Genomic DNA, 21,416 nt, shown 5'->3' on the forward strand with positions numbered 1-21,416 from the left:
AGAAAGAGTTCTATAAATACATTAGGAGCAAGAGAAAAATGAAGGAAATTGAAGGTTCTCCTCCATTTAGCAGGGAAGGAGAACTAATAGCTAATGACATCAAGAAAGCTGAGATGTAGTTTGCTTCAGCCTTCACTAAAAAACTTAATGGTGACCATTGGTGTTAATACTCAACACAATTAATATTAACACCAAGGTTGAAGGAACACAAGCCAAAATAGGGAAAGAACATTAAGAACATTAAAGAATAGTTAGATAAGTTAGATGTATTCAAGTTGGCAGGACCTGATGATATTCATCCTAGGGCATATAAGGAATTAGCTGAAGCAACCTCGGAACTGTTAGCAATTATCTTTGAGAACTCATGGAGGACGGGTGAGGTACCAGTAGATTGGAGAAGGGAAACATAGTACCTATGTTTAAAAAAGGGAACAAAGAGGACCCCGTGAATTATAGACCAGTCAGCCTAACTTGATACCCGGAAAGATACCGGAATAAACTATTGAAGAATTGACTTGTCAGCACCTAGAGGATAACTAGGAATAGCCAGCACAGATTTATCAAGAACAAACCATGCCAAGCCAGCCTAATTACCTTCTCTGACAGGTTACTGACTTAGTGAATAGGGGGAAGCAGCAGACATGCTGTATCTTTATTTCAGTAAAATACAGTCCCACATGACATTCTCATATAAAACCTAGGGGAATGTCATCTAGACAAAATTACTATTAGGTTGATGCACAACTAGTTGAAAGACTGTACTCAAAGTATAGTTATCAATGGTTTGCTGTCAAACTGCGTGAGCACATCTAGAAAGGTCTCGCAGGTGTCAGTCCTGGGTCTCGTGCTATTCAATATTTTCATTAATGACTTGGATAATGGAATGGAGAGTATGCTTATAAAATTTGTGGATGACACCAGTGTGGAAGGAGTTGAAAGCACTTTGGAGGAAGGATTATAATGTCAAACAACCATGACAAATTAATGAATTGGTCTGAAAAGAAGATGAGTGCAAAGGACTACACTTAGGAAAGAAAAATCAAATGCAGAACTACAAAATGAGGAATAACCGGCTAGGTAGTAGTACTGCTGAAAAAGTTCGGGGGGCTATAGTGGGTCACAAATTGACTATGAGTCAACAATATGATTCAGTTGTGAAAAAGGCTTAATATCATTCTGGGGTATATTAGCAGTGTGGTATGTAAGACATGGGAGGTAATTGTCTTGCTTTATTTGGCACTGATGAGGCCTCAGCTGGAGGACAATTCTGGCGCCGCACTTTAGGAAAGATGTGGATAAATTAGAGAAAGTCCAGAGGAGAGCAACAAAAATGATAAAAGGTTTAGAAAACCTGACCTATGAGGAAAGGTTAAAAAAAACCTGGGTATGTTTAGTCTTGAGAAAAGAAGACTGTGGGGAGGAGAGAGGACCTGATAACAGTCTTCAGATATATCAAAGGTTGTTATAAAGAGCATGGTGATCCATTGTTCTCCATGTCCACTGAAGGAAGGACAAGAAGTAATGGTCTTAACCTGCAGCAAGATTTAGGTTAGGCATTAGGAAAAACTAACTATAAGGGTAGTAAAGTTCTAGCATATGCTTCCAGGGAAGGTTGTAGAATCCCCATCATTGGAAGTTTTTAAAAACAGGTTAGACAAACACCTGTCAGAGATGGTGTAGGTTTACCTGGCTCCACCTCAGCACAGGGGGCTGGACTTGATGACTTCTCAAGGTCCCTTATATTTCTATGATTCTATAAAGACAGGTCTAGAGCTTGTCAAATGTTTCAGACAGAGTGGGGAGTTACTAGAGATCTAGTTGTAAAAGACAACTGGATAAAAGTTATAACATCAGTATGCAAAAGAGTTGGGGTCTGATTCTAAGACATGCTGATCATCCATGCCTCCAACTAAAAATCAGTGAAAAATGCAGGTGCTCAGTATCTTTTGAAAATCATTCCTCTGACAGCCATCTGAGGCGCATTTGTGGTTTAGAGGAGGAAAAGCAGGAGTTCACCAAACAGATACAAATTTAGAGGTTAAATAGCAATGATAAAAAACACTTTAATGATGGAAGTAATTATCTTCTTACTTACACATCATTTCTCTTTTAATGATCTGTAAATTCATTTTGATAGTGACAGTACACACTAGATTGGATTAAATCAGATGATGTATGTTCTAAATCCTCTGTCAGTGGAACTCTAGAAATTATTGCATGCCTTTGAGAGGAGAAGCTTTGATTGTTAGATTAGCCATCTTGGGGCCTGGATGAGAAATTCGGTCAAAGCGGAGTAGGATCCTCAATGGGAAGGAGCCTGCTATAAATGAAAGGGTCACATGGCTCACCCTTTTTGGCCCTCAGGGCAATCGTACAGTGAAGAGAGGCTGCTCTCTGGATCTGCTCTCTTCTAACCTCCAGAATATCTTCTGCTGACATACAGAACCTTAACTACATGGCAGCTCAAATCATTAAGGCCAAGGACTACACATTACCAAGAGCTTTTTCTCTCTCCTCATCCTGAGCCAGTTGTGTGCTGGGCAGGTTCTCCAATGTAACTTACCATAGCCAACCCTGTTCCAAATCATGTTCTAAAATCATGCCTCTGCCACAGAATTCCAGGGGCTCTTCCAGCAACTGGGGTTTTATAGGGCACAGGGAAGGGACTCCTCCAATGGCAAAGAGCTGATGTCAAAACTCCCATGATGTCCCCCTCCCTACTACTGTTATAGGGGGTGTGGTCTTGGCAAGTCACATGCCCTTTCCCATTGCCACACTCCCCCTGCCAGTAGTAGGGAGCAAGATGGCGTAGGAGTTTCAACATCAGCACACTGCCACTGGAAGATCTGCTTATACCAGCAATTCTTCCACAGCCACCCATGCTATCCCTTGGACTAGAATTAAATAGTAATGAATCAAAAAGCAGCTGCCCCACACCTTAGACTCATGGCTAGTTTGCATGAATGGGCTTGTGGGTAATAAGGGAGATATAACAGAGCCACATCTCCCTTATTCTGTGCCTGCTACATGTTTCTGTCAGGCTTGCTTCCCTCCACCCACAAAAGTCATCAGTCCCATTGAACTCAATACATGTACTGATCATACACTATTTATATACAACTTCTCCTGAATAAACAAAAAGCTGGACCAGTGGAAGCTATGCACTACTAGTCATCCTATACATTAAAGAGATTCCCGTTAAGACTAAATTCCAGAGGCATTACAAATATCTACCTCCTATTTGTTCTGCTTCTTCCAGCCACTTGGATAGTATCAATTTCAGTTTGCAGGCATTCTTGAAGCTCAGCTGCAAATTTTCAAATCGGCAAATAGTTGTTTGACTGAACTCAGAGCCATGCACGGCAGCCAGGGCTTCTCCAACATTGGTTTGCGTATAGCCTACCAAAAATAAATAAAAAGAGAAAAAAACTTGAGTATCCTAACCTGGTTTATTTACATGAAGACACATTCTGCTGTGATCACTGCCCCTAAAACACACTTTTTTGTAAAATGCCTTAAACACTTTCCTTGTGTGATTCTGATCTGACATCAGTCTTATCCTGGTATAACTCTCTTGACTTCGGAGGAGGTCACAAGTGTAAATCAGATGAGATGGGCATCATGTCACTTGTCTGTCATGAGACACATGTCATTTGACCAGTATGAAGGTGAAGGAAGGATGCAACAGCAGATGATTGTGCAGTAATTCTGCACACAAAAGTAAGAGTTTATTTTAATGTTAGGGGTCTGATTTAAATCCAGAAAAGCAGGACAATTCAGAGTTAAGACTTAAAAATCTAAGAAAAATGTTCTGATTTTAACTCGTACAATTGTAATCTCTGTGACTGCTTCTTCTGACAGTAATCGTTATTATGCTGTTTATCTCGTTCACCCTCAGTTTGTGGTGTCCAGCTGCTGATTCTCCTCATATACTGAGATTGTAAGGTCTATGGGGAAGGGTCTGTCTTTTCATTATCTGTACAGTGCTTAGCAGAATGGGGCCCTGATCCATGAGCAGTGCCTCTAGGCACTACCATTATGCAAAGAATAATGTAAAAAACAAAATAAAACACAATTTCCGGTTCCATTTCTGGGGTTGGGCCTATCACTCACAGGCCTGGTCCACACCTCAAAAATTAGATCGATCTAACTACATCGCTCTGAGCACCGTAGCTAGGTCAACCTAAGCCCCACTGTAGACACAGCTAAGTCAATAGAAGGAGTCTTCTGTCAACCTAGCTATCACCTCTCAGAGAGGTGGATTAACTACATTGATGGAACACTTCTTCCGTTGATGTAGGAAGCATCTATGCTACAGTGGCACAGCTGCAGTGCCATAGCTGTGCCTCTGTAGTGTATGTCTCCCTCAGTTGGGGATTTTAGTGTTAACTTAGTATTTCTTAGCTTTTGCAGGTTTTGATCAGACCCTTAACATTAACATATTTTAAAGATATTCAGAAAAAAATGCTCCATAAAGGAAAACCAGTTCTTATCCTGATGTTATTCATCTTGTTGATTCTTTAACACTTTTCCTGCTGACTTGTTCTAACATGACCTCAACTTTGGAATGATTTGGGACAGATGCTTGGATGTGGTGTGGCCACTCCGCACAGTGCCACCAATGGGACCTGGCCAGAGAGCTGATTTAACCAGACACTGGAGGATCACACCAGTACAAGTGGATTCTATAAGCCCGGGGTTGTAGTCTTGGCTAGTCACATCCCCTTTCCCAGTGTCACGCTCCCTATACATCTCCTTATACTGATGATCCTTCCACAGCGTGCTATACCAGAGACTCTGATTCCACCATCCCTGTCCTCCTCCCTGCTGCTAGAATATCAGGGAAAGGGGATGTTGTCAAGATGAAACAACACTAAGCCAATTGGTAGCTACAGTTTTGGTCTGTTCTGGCTGTTGACAGCTGGTGTAAGTTAGATCAGTCCTCAGGCTGCTCTAACTTATACAAGGGAACTGCTTCTGTACACAAGGAGTTCAAGGATCAGAATGTGTTGCCCAAAGTGCATTGTGTATATTTCTGCCAAAGTCCAACCCTGCATTCCTCTTCTTCTACCTCCTCCCCGTAATGGGCATAATCCTCAAGGTGCTGAGTGTCCTCCACTCCTCTTGACATCAATAGGCATTGAGGGTGCTAAGCACCTCACGATATCAAACCCTCTGTCCGTATTAACTTTAACACTTTGCCCTCACAGGGCACTGTCCACTTCAGTTGAGGCTTTTGATACATCACATTTCTATCAATGGCACTAATCCCAGTCCCACCATCTCCATTCAGTAACACTGCCTGGTTAAATCCATAGGAGTTCTGACTGTATAGGAATTCAGGATTAAGCCATTGTAATTAATTATTGCTGAAGTACTCTTGGACTTCGGCAATCTCGACCTTTCTATGACTGACGCTGTTAAATAGTCACGATATACAACAAAACAGCCCAGGTTGTGAACACTGTTTCAGACAACATACCCTTGGCTCTAGCCCTCATTTCTGTACTGTAAATGGATGGCAATATCCCTGTAGATGTAGAGATAATATGGATTCCTGTTACAGCCTTATAAATTACATGCTTTTATAGAGCTGTTTTACAGTGAAGTGGCATATTCTGTAATGATACAGTATATTGTTATAGGAGATACTGTAAAAATGACAACTCTTAATTCACAAAGTGAATTTAGTACCCACGAAGGGGCTGGATTGGCAGCGTTTCAGATTTGGCAGATCTTCCTTTTTTTCAGTGCAGCACAGACAGGACCAAGCTCACACTGGCCCAACAGTGTGCTTCAACCCCGTCATGGAGGGAAACCTCTAGGAGTGATAGCAATAATCCAGCACCAGTGCCCACTTAGTCTTTGTATTTTGCTGAAGCTGCCAGTGAGTGGAATGTGGATATCTATCCACCAGAAACCAAGCAGAGATCATCCACGTGTTTCACATCAGCCCCAAGTAGTTCTCAGATGGTAACAAACTGGTTACCACCATACTTAGCAGTGGTTGAAGTAAATCTAAAATTGGAAGGGGAGCTCCTCAGTTCTGGTGGTTGTCTGTTGTCAGGATGTTGAGATCATTTAGTGAAGTGAAGTTGCATCATCTTATGTGATGGGACATGGCATGGGGAAGAAAATGGGGACAAGAGAATACATGTATTTTGTCCAGGTTCCCAAAGAGCCAAACAAAAGTGCATGTGTGTGTGTGATAGGGCGTGGAGCTGTCCCATGGTGTGTTCCCCCACACACCACAATATGGAGTTTCAGGAAGAGAGAAGGAACTGAAACGCTCTACAGATTAAGAAAGAGTGCAGTTTCATTTTTGCTTGTCAGTATGGAATAATTTCAGCTATATTGATATAAGCCAAGTTTAAATCCATTTCAAAGTGTCCACACAGGGGTCTTGCCCCAGTTTAAATAAATCTGTTTTAAAAAAAACCAGCAACTGTTGTTCTTTGAGATGTGTTGCTCATATCCATTCCATTATAGGTGAGTTCGCGTCCTGTGCACTGGTTCCCGGAACTTTTTTCCCCTTAGCAAGCCTCGTAGGGCCGGCTCAGGCGCCCCCTGGAATGCCGTGCTTATGCCGCGGTATATCAGGTGCCGCCGGCCCTGTGGGCCCTCAGTCCCTTCTTTCTGCCAACTCCGACAGCGGGGATGGAGGGTGGATGGGAATGGATATGAGCAACACATCTCGAAGAACAACAATTACTGGTAAGTAACCCTGTTTTCTACTTCGAGTAATTGCTCATATCCATTCCAATATAGGTGATTAAATAGCCATACCTTGGAGGTGGGTAGGAGTCAGCGTTGAGCTACTCTCATCAGTATGGCCCTGCCGAAGCCCGCGTCCTCTCTCTCCTGCTGCATGATGGCGTAGTGGGACGTGAAGGTGTGGACCGACGACCAGGTTGCTGCCTTGCAGATGTCCTGCAGAGGCACTCTTTCCAGGAAGGCCACCAATGAGGCCTGGGCTCTAGTTGAGTGTGTATCTTTGCCTGCTCGTAGTAGGTCCTGATACAAGCGGAGATGCGTTGGGTGGAGACAGCTGAGCCCTTCATCTGGTCCGCCACTGCCACGAACAGCTGCGTTGACTTCCGAAACGGCCTCATCTGTTCGATGTAGTAGGCCAGGGCTCGTCTCACATCCACTGAGTGCCATCTCTGCTCCTCCTCCGAACTGTGCGGTTTCGAAAGAACACAGGGAGGAAGATATCCTGGTAATAACGAAACTGGGACACCACCTTAGGCAGAAAGGCTGGGTGGGGTCTCAGTCGCGCCTTGTCTTTATAAAGGACAGTGTAGGGGGGCTCCGAGGTAAAAGCCCTTATCTCGGAGACGCTCCTAGCCAATGTAATGGCCACCAGGAAGGCTACCTTCCAAGAGAGGACGAGCAGCGGGCATGTAGCCATGGGCTCGAAGGGAGGTCCCATCAGAGCAACAAGGACCAGGTTCAAATCCCAGGGAGGCACTGGGTCACGGACCTGCGGATACAGCCTCTCCACCCCTTTGAGGAACCTAACTGACATGGGGTGCGAGAATACTGACCTCCCTTCCGTTGGCTGGTGGAAGGCTGAGATGGCCACCAGGTGCACCTTCAGGGAGGCCAGTGCTAGACCCTGCAGCTTCAGATGGAGCAGGTACTCCAAAATCGCCTGTATGGGCGAGCAGCTCAGTGGTATACCCCGCGACTCCGCCCAACAAGTAAAGCGCTTCCACTTGGCCCAGTACACCACCTGAGTGGAAGGTTTTCTGCTACTCAGCAGAACCTGTTGGACCTGCACCGAGCAGGCTCTCTCTCCCTCCATCAGCCAGAGAGTCTCCATGCCGTCAGGTGGAGTGAGTCCAGATATGGGTGCAGCAGGCGACCCTGGTCCTGGGAGAACAGGTCGTAACGCCTCAGGAGCGGCATCGGCGTGGTGATGGACAGGTCCAGCAACAGGCTGAAGCAATGCTGTCTCAGCCAGGCTGGGGCGATCAGAATGATTTCTGCTTTGTCCCTCTTGATCTTCAAGAGGACCTTGGGCAGTAGCGGAACGGGGGAAATGCATACATGAGGGTCCCCGTCTAATCTATGAGGAATGCATCGGAGATGGAACCCGGCTCGCGACCCTGGAGCGAGCAGAACCTCTGGCACTTCCTGTTTCGGGATGACGCGAACAGGTCCAGTTGGGGAACACCCCACTTGCAGAAAATGGAAGTCACCACCTCCGGGTGCAGTGACCAGTCGTGGCGGGGTAGAAACGATCTGCTGAGATGGTCCGCTTTGTCGTTCCTGACCCTCGGGAGATGAGAGGCAGATATGTGGAAGCCGTGCCTCACCGCAAAGTCTCAAAGTTGAATGGCCTCCTGGCAAAGGGCTGAGGAGCGGGCCCCCCTCCTCCGCCCGTTCATGTAAAACATGTCCACTGTGTTGTCCATGAGGACCTGCACCATCCTGCCCCTCAGGAATCTCAGGGACACCTTGCAGGCCAGGTGGACTGCCCTGAGCTCCCAGAATTTATGTGGAGATACCTCTCCTCTGCCGACCAGAGCTCCCGGGTGCTGAGGTTGCTGCTGATGTGGGCCCCCCAGCCCACATCCAAGGCATCCGTGATAAGGGTTATTGATGGTGCCAAGTCTCTGAAGGGAACTCCCCTCGGTCTCTCCACCAGTCCAGGGAGGTCAGTACCTGAGTGGGAACCGTGACTACTCTGTTCAAAGAGTGCCTGGCTGGTGCATACACCGAGGCCAACTATGCCTGGAGGAGTCTGAGTTTGAGGCGAGCCAGCCTCACCACGTACGTACAGGCTGCCATGTGTCCCAACAGCTGAAGGCAGTGCCTGGTTGTCGTTGTGGGGGACCTGTGGAGATTGTCGATTATGGCGGCCATCGCCTCGAAGCGAGGCTGTGGGGGAAAGGCTCTGGCCTGGATGGCGTCCAGGGTGGCCCCAATAAAGTCTATGCGCTGCACCAGGGTGAGAGTGGACTTCTGCTCATTGATGAGCAGCCCCAGTCTGGTGCATGTCACATAGGTGAGTGCCAGGCTGTTCCTCACGTGGGCCCTGGACTTGCCCTGAATCAACCAGTCATCCAGGTAGGGGAAGATCTGAACCCCTCTGTGGCGCAGGTGTGCCGCCACCACCGCCATACACTTTGTGAATATCCTGGGGGTGGACGAGAGGCCGAAGGGTAGGGCTGAAAACTGGTAGTGGCGGTCAGTTACCACAAACCGGAGGAAACGTCTGTGACCGGGAAGGATGGTAATATGAAACTAAGCATACTTTAAGTCGAGGGCAGCGTACCAATCCCCTGGATCCAGAGCGGGAATGATGGAGGCTAGGGAAACCATACGGAACCTGAGGCGTCTGATGAATCTGTTCAGATGGCAGAGGTCTAATATAGGCCTCAGGCCCCCCTTTGCCTTGGGAATGAGGAAATATCGTGAGTAGAACCCCTTTCCCCTTTCCTGTGGAGGAACCTCTTCCACAGTCCCGAGGAGGAGGAGAGAGTTCACCTCCTGTATGAGGAGTTGCTTGTGAGAGGGGTCCCTGAAGAAGGATAGAGTATGGAGAGAGTCCGGGGGGAAGGCCATGAGTTGAAGGGTGTAGCCCCTGCGGACTACACCGAGGAGCCAGCGGTCTGAGGTGATGTTTTGCCACTTGGTGTAGTACGGCCTTAGTCTGTGGGTGAATGATAGGGTCAGATCCAGGGGAACGGTCAAAGTGCCACCCTCGGGCGCACCATCAAAATTGCCGCTTTTTATTACGCCCCTTGGCTGAGCCTTGTTGGGGGCCCGCCGAGGACCCCGAGCAGTCACGCCAGTTAGATGGTCTATATCTGTCCCGACCTCTCCTGGGTTGGGCGGGTCTGGGAGGTGGCCTAGGGGTAGGTTGGGGCTGGCGTTGGACTTGTGGCTGAGACTGACGCCTCGAGGCCTGTGGGGTGTATAGCCCTAATGATTTCAATGTAGCCCTTGAGTCTTTTAGGGTGTGCAGTTTGTCATCAGTCTTTTAGGAAAAGAGACTAGCTCCATCAAAAGGCAGGTCCTGGATGGACTGCTGGACCTCTTGAGACAGTCCCGATGACTGCAGCCAGGAACAGTGCTGCATCACAATGCCCAAAGCTTGAAGGCCTTGCAAATTTTTTTCACTTGTCCTTGCGGTGCTGTTCCCCGAGACAACGGAGGCAGCGGTCGTGAGGGTCGCTCACTGGAAATGCCTTGCCGCAAGCGGTACAGGATTTAAAACCGGTTGAGCCAGACATGGCCCAACTTTAAGCCCCTGAGGGCTATCTATCTAATCTAACTATCTAACACTTAACTACTATTCAAACTTAAGTACTATATTTAACTAATAAACAACTGTAGAACAACGGGGAAGCTACTCGCTGTTAGCAAGAGGCAGATGTTCCAGCAACTGTCAACAGGCGGAAAGAAGGAACTGAGGGCCCGCAGGGCCGGCGGTGCCTGATATACGGCGCCTGATATAGAGCAGCATGAGCGCGGCACTCCAGGCGGCACCTGAGCCGGCCCTATGGGCCTTGCTAAGGGGAAAAAAGTTCCAGGAATCAGTGCACGGGGCACGCACTCACCTATATTGGAATGGATATGAGCAATCACTCAAAGTAGAACCAATTTTAGTTAAACCAGTGCAACTGTGTGTGCAGACAAGGCTTTACTTTAATTCCTGCATAATGAGGAGGGGTCACCCTATATGCATAAATTGGATATTTACAGGAACAAACTTGGGGTACAATTTTAAAGGCAGGGTTGAAAACTAGAGCTGGTTGAAAATTTTTCATCTAACATGAAAATGGCTTTCTGATTAAATGGAAATTTGTTGCTAAAGCAGCTGTTTTCTTTTAAAAAGGGGTTTTATAAAAAAAATTAAAATGCATTTTTTTCTGTTTTTAACAACCAAAAACTTCATTTTCATCAAGTTTTCACAGAGGAAAAATAATTTCTCGACCAGCTCCATTGAAATCACTTGAAAATGTGTCATTTTGTATCTAAATCATATATTCAATCAGCCTTACAACGTGTACAACTGCCTTGGTGAATAATTTTTGACAGACAAATAAAATATCCATAGATTATAACAAAAAGATTTTGTGCCTGATCTGGCAAATTTTCATAACAATTCTGAAAAGTTGAATTAAATGTAACTTTACAGTATGATTTTTGGGACAGATCACACTTTCCCCTAGAATACAGCTAGTCCAGGTAACAATAATTTGCTCTCTGTGAGGCAGACAGAAGTAGCGGAAGTTTTAAAATCACCTACTGTTCTAAGTTGCAAAAAGCCTGAGGCCATTAATTCTAAACATGTCTTCTATGTATGGAGAAAGTGTGGTAAACGTGAGGCAAGTTTTAAATTATAAAGTGTATCACATGGACTAGAATATAAAACATACAGAAATAATTGAGCTTTCATTTGGATTTTCTGGCTGTAGCTGCCTGGCAGAAAAATACATACCTAGCTTAATTCTCCTCAATTTGAACTCATTGGCAAACTTTTCCAGCTCCCTGATTTCAGGGGAATCCATGTCTATTGGCTCGTCAATTGACTTGGCTTTTCTGCGGAATTCCTGCTTGAAGTCAGTGGCGATGGGATCATCTCCAAGCATGGCCTGGTGTACGGGAGTGAAGCCATGCCCCAGGGCACAGGAACTGGCACTCAGAGCATGTTCAGGGAATTTATAAAGGCAAGGGGTCAGGCCACCTGCATGAAGCCAAAAACAGAACTTGAGACACACATTCTCCAGCCCTGCTCACTTAAACCTTTGTCGCAACTATCAACTGTGAAGCTTTGTAATAAGAGACACTGTAGAGTGGAAGGATGGTCCAGTTTGGCATCAGTTTGGCACTTAGGTGGCTAGTGTTGTTCACATTTCACAGATGAGGAGCTGAGGCACTGTGTGACAGTGCAGGGAAGTGAGCCCTGGTCACCTATCTCACAGGCATGCTGTGAGCTGTTCAGATACTACAATAATGAGGGCCATAAAAGTACCTTAGACAAACTCATACTGGGCCAGATCCTCAACTGGTGTGAACTGGCATAGCTTCATTGAAGTCAATGGACCTACGTCAGTTTACGCCAGCTGAGGAGCTGTCTTTATCTGTTTTTTGGTACCAAGAATATGACTTTGTAAACTATATGTGATGTGCAGATGCGGTGCTATCTGTACCCAATTTCAATGGGACATGTCCTTGGGCAAAGAGTGCAAAATGAAGCCCAACAAGTGATAAGATATTCACATTTTAATTTTACCGATGAAAGTAACTGCACAGGGATGAACTACTTGATGCTAAATTTTGTTCACTATTAGACCAAACCGTGCCATTTAACCAAATCAGGTGTCCTGGTGTTCTTGACCCAAACAGACCAAATTTGCTCTCTTCCATGGTTGTTTTGTATTGTTGTTGTAGCCATGTCGGTTCCAGAATATTACAGACACGATGTGGGTGAGGTGATACCTGTTACTAAACAACAAAAGTTGGTCCAATAAAAGATATTACCTCGCCCACCTTGTCTTTCTGAAGAGACAAGGCAGACAAAGCATGGAAGAAAAGAAGAATTCTTACCCCTATTTTAGATTTGGGGAAATCAAGAGAGCGTGTGACTGGGCAAGTCAATTAATCTGTAACCTATTCTGGAACTGAACCCACATCTCTAGAGTCCCAGCCCAGCATCCCAACCACAAGCCAGCCTTCCTTTCTCTTTTGCTCTTGTCTTGTTCACTGCCTAGGTCACATGCTCCAGAGATTTGGGAGTACAATGGAGGTTCTAACCCTGTTGATCCATTAAGTCACATGCAATATGACTATGAAAAAAGGGGAGGGAATTGTTAAACATCAGAGGGTTAAAAACAGACTAAACAAGAGAAGGACTTGCCTTGTAGAGTGCTGACTCCATTCACCACATTGGGATGAGGCATGCTGCAGGTCTGTAAAATGCGACTCTGGGAGAGACTTGCTGATAACATCTCTGGAGTTGTAGGCTTGATACCTAAATGGAAGTGAAAAAAGGAGAGAATGCAGAAACATGGTATTTTCTGGGGGTAGAAACAGGTTGATATTTCTGAATGGAAACCTTCCTCATCTAATGATTCTTCTTCTGGAGACTTCCCACAGAGATCTGAGCAAAATTTTCTGCATCAGAGACAGAGAAGTAGGAGCATTTGGCCAGGTGAAGAAAAAGTCTTATTTGCTGTACCAGAAAAGTCTGCATGAGGGAACATTCACATGTGCTGAGTCATTTTTACATTTTCCCTCATTCTCAAGAGAAATAAAATGCTGTTTGATTTTGGATTAGTTTTGAGCCATAGTTATTTCCAAGGAAGTCTGTTACACTGGCATCACTGCATTATTTTGCTGTTTTGATTCTTGTCTGGAACACCTTTATATTGAACTATTTCTCTTCTCTCTTCAGTGTATCTAGACTAGGGTGCTAAAACATCTTTACAAGTTACACCATAAAGTCTATTGATCCTCTGTATGAAAACAGTTCATATTGCTGCATGAGAGTTGGAAAAGCATACATTGAATTTTAAGTGATTTCCCTTTGGCCTTCACACATTTTCTTTCACTCTGAAGGACTGACATTCCTACATATCAGTTACCGTACCTCTGTGAAAAGAAACCATTCCTGATGTGTTCAAACTGGTTGAAAGCAAGTTATTACTGAACATAAGTACTTGTTTCCCTTGATGTCCCCTGGTGTCACACATACAGTAGCCCCACTATCACATAATGTGATTTCTTTAAAATTGAGAGTATAAGGGATAATCCTGATAGCCCATAGATATCAGCTGTTAAGGTGTGACCTCAGACTCTTTGCTTTGTGTCACTGAGAGAATGGGAGGGAAGAAGAGCATGGAGGAGGGGACTCCAGAAAACGCACTTTTCATTTTTTCTTCTCCACCTGCTCAAAGCCAGTTTCAGAGAAAGGCGTGAGGGCTCTGAATTGAGAAATAGAATGGTCACAAGCCAAAACCTGAGTCACAATTAAATGAATGTTTCATATTTTGTCTCACGTTTTATGAATGCCAAAAATGGCACTATATTAATTTTTGTTTCTTTAATTGTCCTCACCATGGGTGGATGATTCTGAAGCAGCTCTGTCATGGGCTGGATGTAGCTCACTGAATTCCATAAATATTCCATGATCGGTCATAATTTTTATTATTTGTACTGCATAGGGCCTAGAGGCCCCCACTGAGATTGGGGCCCCAGTGCACTGGGCACTGTACACACATATAGAACTGGTATCAGACAGTCCCTGCCCCAAAGAGCTTCCAATCTAAATGTACAAGACATACAATGGGTGAGAGAAAGGAATCCTTTTCCCAGTGTCACAAATAGAGAAGTGAGGCAGAAAGAGCAAGTGATTTGCTCAGGGTCCCCGAAAGAGGCTATGGGACAGCCTGAAACTGAAACCAGTTCTTCTGAGTCTCAATTCAGTGTCTCAACCATAAGACCTTCCTTCCTCTCATCAACCTCCGTTTCCTCAGCCCCTCTAGAGGAAAATTCCCCCAAATGATTATGCCAATCACTCACCTGTTAGAGTGAATATTTCTTACCTGCCATCACCCCATAGGTAGACTGTTGGTTTCCATAATGACAGGAAGGGACTGAATAATGAAGACCTGCAGATGCGTTTCCCAAAGTCGTCATGGAGAAGTGCACATGGGAACATTTAGGAGTATGGACCAAAGACAAAACAGACGGGACTGGTAAGAAAATGTATGAGGATTCAAGATACATCCTTTCAGTCCAGAGGTACAGTATATTTTTGTACTTTTTCTGCCTGAATGCTAACCGTTCTACATTGCTTTTTAACTAGCAAGGTAATTTTATAGGAAACAACCTACAGTAGGTGTTCATGCCTCATCAGAAAACTGGCTAGCTCACTTTTAGCCAAGATCAATTATTTATCTTGCCAAGTTCTTAATTTATTATCTCTAGTGTAATCAGTAGACACAAGCCATAATTTAGGCACCCCAACAAGCTCTCCTCTTTACATGTGTATGGAGATCAGGCCCCCAATATTGTTCCATCAATTTTAACTTTAATCTTTTTGTAAATTCTTGAAAAGCTCATCAGCCCCTAAAATGCAAACCCAAAAAGCAACACATATAACCAAGAGAATAATTTTACATGTAGTAAAATGTAAAATGCCAGGCCTACATTTGCATATGAGTGATTTGGGGCACTCAACTTGAGGCACCTGAAAAGGGCCTGGCTTTTAGAAGTGCTGAGCACCCACCCTCTGAAAACCCGGGCCCTTTAAGGTGTCTCAAGATGGACATTCAAAAATAGACACACTGAACTTTAGGCCTAAGTCAACAGCAGCAGCAATAGACACACGAGCATTTTGTCTCCATAGTTTGCACAGGAGTCTGCCTGTCAGGAGGATGGCTGCCAGAAGTGTGAAGAAGAGAACAAGAAAATAAAGTTCATTGTTTGCTTGTCCACACTGTTACACTCCAGGCATCTCAAGAAAACCAAGAAAGGGTATAAGAAACAACATGACCCCCAATAATACAATTATTGGCTTTGTAGGACAGCATTTCATACTGACAAAATATTTTGTAAAGTTTTCTGTATCCCCAAATATTGGGCTTTTGCTGGTCAATTCTGTGAAGAAAAAAATATTAATAGTTTTCACTGGCTCTAATGAAGAGATTGAAGGATTAGATCTGTGCTCCATAATGTCCAGTGCCATCCAATCCCAAAAATCTACCATGTACTTCTGCATACATGCAAAACAGGAAATCTGGTTTTTCTAGATACGGTGTAATAAAGATACATGGAGATGTGCAAAATCACACCAATGAGAATATATTGTCTCCCTCTAGTGGCTGATCCATGAAAGAGTTTTCTGAGTCTGTTCCTGCTTCCAAATAATGGATTTGGCCCGCTTCCTCAAATAAGAGAAGCTCATACTTTTGGCCTTTTCAGATATGTACCTTGCCTCCAAATGGCTCCAACAACACTGAATCCCACATCAGGGCTCCTTCAGTTACTTATGACAACTCAAACTGGGTAGCCTTAACTGTAATTTCAATATTGGTTAGATCAGTACTGGGATGGCAATTTAGTGGACTGCATTAATTGAGGTTGTGGTATTTGTTCATTTCTTGTTGGACATGTATCCACATCACAGAAAACCTAGTCACAAATAGGCTCCTGTGTTGGCAATCTCAGCAGAGAGATCAAGGAATAAGTAGACATGAGAATGCACAATTTGGTTACTACCCTTGGCTAATCCTTCTACATCAAAGTTGAATCATGTTGTTAGAACAGTCTGGAGAAATTTGCACGGCTTTCACTATTGCTCTAGGACTAAAAGGAAAAATAGATTCAAACAAGTGTATATTTTTAAAGTACTGGATTGTATATATGAACTGTTACTAAGACTCCAGAACTATGTTGGTTTCTTTGATTCTTCTGAGTTGTATAAATACACAGAAGGATTTCGGCAGTACAGCAAAACTTTAACTTAGTTAACTTAATGATCTATGAAATTTTAACAGTTTACTATATTGGTTTATAATCATGCTCATCAAAGTTCAGATATTTAGAACTATACTTTTGTAGCATACACACAGGTTTTGCTCTCGTATAACTATATTAGTTGCGGTAGGAGGCGGGACGATTTTTACCACCAATATAGTTATACCAGTACAACGGCTAGTGTTGATCCAGTTATACTGGTATAAAGGGACCTTAGATACATATTGCTTATTCTCCTTCCCATATGGGAATAAACTATACTGGTTAAAGCACATTCATACCAGGATAACTGCATCCACGCTAGGGATTGAACTGCTTTAACTACACTAGTATAGATAAAGCTGTACAACTTTTTTGCTTAAACTAAGTCTTAAAGACTTATTTTAAATTACTTGTTTACTGTTGAATTTTGCCAATCTGCAGTTTGCTAATCCACACAGCCCATGATTTTCAGATGGACATTTCCAACTTCCTGGCAATATTTTAATAGTAGATGCTGGAGTGAAATCTCACATTCTTAAGATTATTTTTTAAAAATAAAACACACTCCAGAATTATTATTATTATACTATATTATTAAAGATAATGTATACTTGTCTAATGCTTATAATGTGATATTTTTGCTTGTGTGTGTGTGTTCACTTACTTCCCAATTAGCAAAGTTCATTCATTTGCAATGGAGTTACAAGGCCCATAAACATTGTGGGGGATTTGTCATTTAAAAAAAGAATTAAACAATGATTCAGTGTAAAAATCCTTACACATTCTTTCTTTGCACAAGTTATTTACATGAACTCATCATAGTAGATCTGTGTATTACGATTTTTGTCATCTATATTGACAACTTAGAACCTTTCCCCTAATTCAAATAAATGTTTTCTCTATTACTGCTTTTTGTTCTATGTAGTGTTGTAGCCATGTTGGATCCAGGATATCAGAGAGATAAGGTGGGTGAGCTCTTTTTCATTGTCCCTTTTCCCAGACATGAAGAAGAGCTCTATGTAGCTCAAAAGCTTCTCTCTTTCACTAACAGAAGTTGGCCCAATAAAATATACTTTTTCCCACACCTTCTCTCTTTGTTCTAGGACTGTATACTGGCATTCTTGCGATGGGTAATAATACTAAAGCAGAACCTGATCCTGCATTTCTTATTCAGGCAAAATTTCCATTGACACTTCAGTAGCACTTGTGATTTAGGAAGGACTGCAGAATTGGTTCTATGATTATTAAACACTAAAACATAGGCTTGGTAAAAGGTTTTGATGATCTTTTCAGCCAATATGCTTTCATTTAATTCTTTACTTTGGAGAATGTGGAAAAATAAACAGTTCAGAAAGTGCTACCGTAAAATGATGTAGAAATTTGTCTTCTTATCACTAATTTAAGTTCTCTTATGTTTTTCTAACAATCACTATGAAATATTTTGAGCTCCCTATTTTCTTTGCAGTGCACAGTACTTAGATGGTTCATTTTTTTTCTGACTGAAAGCTGTTACTTCTAGTGTGCTTAACAAGAGATCATCATTTCATTGAAGACTCCAAGTAAAATTCTCCCCTCTGTGCAACTCCATTTGAGTCAATGGATTAGCTGAGATTAATATTCAGTTTGCTCTATTTTTGAAAGTTTATTTTCATTCATTAGAAAGAACAGAAATGCCAGTGAAATAAGACTCCAATTCCATACATTTTCAGGTTGTAAGCACATTTTCTGTCTCTTATGAAAGATTTGATTTTTGATCAGTTTTAACATGTAGTTAATCATGCTAAAATTCCTAGTCAGATAAAGGTACAAAATTCCAAAACACAGACAGATGGATCCTGTGCACTTGAGTAACTTCGGCACTTTTGAAAATCCCACCAAAATCCTAGCATCTTTACTCGATATTTATTATATTTAATAAAATGTTAATTTTCCCATCAATGGGTATTTTCCCCAGGTAGTGCCATCAGCATCTGCCCCATTTTAAGTATATCACCCACTTAAAATAAAAAATTTAAGATATTTGTAAACTGCTGTTTCATGGGTGAAATATAATTTGGTTTATTCCAGGAGATATTTGTCACTAAAGACTATTTTGTGTGACAAAGGTTTGATAGTATTTGTAGCCAGTACATCAGTATGCTGATAAACACCTCAGCCTAATCCCGTAACAAATTTAGAAAGAGCTACAAACTTGGCTAAAATGCAAACATTTTAGTTGTTCTTGATGTATTTATTTGTACATAGCCTTGTGAAAACTTTCCTGCTTTAAGATAGTCCTAGTCACAGCATAGTTGATATGAAATAGCCGTTCCTCTGTTTCCCTAACTAAGTATTAAGTTTTGCAACATTTACAGGAAAAGGGAAAAGCATTTTAAAAGAAAGTTAACAAGAGTGTAATTGTTACAGTAAAAAAGTACCTGTAGATACGACATTGGTAGCATGGTTGGAGACTGGCAAGCATTCTGCAGCGCTATGATGCATTATCAAAGGCAGAGCGGGAGAAGAGTCAGAATTCAAGGGAACGAAGGTGTCAGCTGAAGTAAATGCTTGGCAACTCATTCCCACCAAAGGAGGAAAGACAAAGAAACACCTTCCTCTATTTTCTAACAAAATATATCCTTATTGATTAACAGCAGCTCAAACTCTATTCCACTTCTTTTAACTTGCATATATACATAAACAAAGACTCCAGAGCACAGGGAGGTCGTGTGCAGGTATTTATACCACTAGGAAATCCCTTTATCCATGTTAATGTTCTTTTCCCAGCAGTATTGCTATATCAAATAGAGCCTCCTTCCTTCCCACCCAAACATAATAGATGCCCAATTAATGGGGGAGAAGAGGGAAACCAGAGACTTGATTTGACAGATACTTTAAATCGGGCCTTTTGTGAAAGAACAATAATCAGAAAAAAAAAGGTGTCTCCAAAGTTTTTAGGGGTGAGACAGGTACGGTTAATATTGAGTAGCTTTCCATAGCTAACACCTGCTCCAAAAATCTCACACTGGAATTGTTTTGATGGCTGGCTGGCTGAGAAATCAAATGAAAGTCTATGAAAGAATGTATAGCGAAATTAATCTAATGTCAAGAACTTATATAAATGTCTACACCATAGAATGATAGCTAGCAAAGAGGCTCTGAACTTGACATAAGTAAGCATAAACGGCTAAATGTTTCTCTAAGCTACCTTATGTCCGCTCTCAAAAAAACCAGTGTACATAATACAATCCTGAGAGAAAACAACACATACTAGAAATGTAAACACACATACATTTATTATTATTATTTGTACAACCAGAGTGCCCTAATTCAACAGTACAGGGCTCAGAGATGCATCAAAACTACTTTTAAAAAATCACTTCAAGTAGCTTTGTGACATCTTAAAATGCCATGTCTTTAAAGTTAATTCCCTTCAGCTCCTCTAGGGCTAGAATAAGAAAGTGCTGGGTCCCCTGGGTAGCTAGTAATTTCCCCTTCTTAATGTTATAAAACCATGGATTTCTGAAGAGATAACTAACACTGACTTTAAGACGTTTTTATTTTTTTAAAAACACAGATAATTTTTATTTGTTTGCTGCATTTAAAAAAATTAGATATGGTTGGGTCAGATCTTTCATATTGTTTTTTATATGTGTTATTGTGTCACTTTGCCAAGATATATTTGAAAGATTGGCTCTTTGGCCCAATATCAAACTGTTGAACATTTGATATCACCCCTAGAAGTGCCTCTTTCAGGCATGTTAGCTGTAATGATGCCATTAAGAATTAAAGTATTTACCAGTTCAGAGGAAAGCCATGTAGACAAAATCCCCAAAGTCCTCCAAACAATTTTACATTTGGAGGTAACCATAGTTCACATTTTCTCATGTCTGTCTTTAGCATGAAGACAGTTCAGAAGAATTATAGCCTAAAGGAAGATTACTAATGGGATTCAGCTAAGGTAGAGAGCCACGTCCATAACTAAGTATAAATCTAAGTTTAAGCATTGCAGAAAATATTGAAACTCTAAGGACAATTGTTGCAATAATGTGGAAAACATTACATTAAATGTATTACCATCTACCACTACCATCAGGGCTTGCTCCAATTTGCTGTTAGTCAGTGGAGAGCTGCCCATTGACTGACCAGTGGAGAATCAGGAATTTATACATTTTATTTAATTACTTTTTTTAAAGCAATTTCCATTATCTACATAGAGTAGATATAAGATCAGAGTGTGGTGTTGTAGGAAGCAGAGACAGAAGTTAATTTACATCCTACAGACATGGCCTTAATGCTTAAAGTGATGTTAACTGCATCAGGGGGCATCTGGCAGATGAAAAGTAATTTTGACTGACTTTTCACTGCTCAGCAGTGGATGTGTAATATCCTGGCTCATTAAAACTCTTACCATCGGAGTTAATGAGGCTCTAAAACAATGTATTGAATAATAGAGAATTTATAAAAAATTATTTGATTTTTGTAATCGTCTAGCAGTAATTCTGCTGCTTCTGTTGCAGTTCTCACTGACAGAAACATTCATTTCAATATTTTATTCACTAAGCAGAAATTCACTCCATGCACAGAAAGCCTGAAAGTTTGGGCTCTACAGAGGTGGAGTGCAACAAGATGGAGGAGGTGAAATCCACTTCCCCTGACCCAAGTCATCAATGGCTGTGACTCCAGCTCATGGGCTGGAGTAGCAGACACAACCCCTCCATGCCAGTGCACAGGACCCTTACATCTGTGGACCTCCGTCTGGCCCACAGAATCAGAAATGTAGGACTGGAAGGGACCTTAACAGGTCATATAGTCCAATCCCCTGCACTGAGGCAAGACTAAGTATTCTCTAGAGTAGACCTCTCTGACAGATGTTTGTCTAACCTGCTCCCTAAAATCTCCCATGACAGAGATTCCACAACCTCCTTAAGTAATTTGTTCCAGTGCTTAACTACCCT

General features: G+C 42.5%; 1 protein-coding gene across 1 annotated transcript in view; it reads right to left on the reverse strand.

Annotated features, from left to right (window-relative positions):
• Positions 1–19,038, reverse strand: part of POU1F1 (POU class 1 homeobox 1) — a 30,556-nt gene extending 11,518 nt beyond the window's left edge. Inside the window, exons 1-4 of the mRNA XM_067543061.1 lie at positions 18,897–19,038; positions 14,562–14,711; positions 11,456–11,701; positions 3,235–3,399 (exon numbers count right to left, since the gene is read on the reverse strand). Coding sequence (XP_067399162.1) covers positions 3,235–3,399; positions 11,456–11,701; positions 14,562–14,711; positions 18,897–19,038 — 703 coding nt within the window. The remainder of the gene's footprint in view (positions 1–3,234; positions 3,400–11,455; positions 11,702–14,561; positions 14,712–18,896) is intronic.
• Between the last annotated feature and the right edge of the window lie 2,378 nt (positions 19,039–21,416).

The sequence above is a fragment of the Emydura macquarii genome, unplaced genomic scaffold (genome assembly GCF_026122565.2).
Source record: "Emydura macquarii macquarii isolate MOO-44397 ecotype Brisbane River unplaced genomic scaffold, CSIRO-AGI_Emac_v2 contig_75, whole genome shotgun sequence".
Classification (NCBI taxonomy): Eukaryota; Metazoa; Chordata; order Testudines; family Chelidae; genus Emydura; species Emydura macquarii.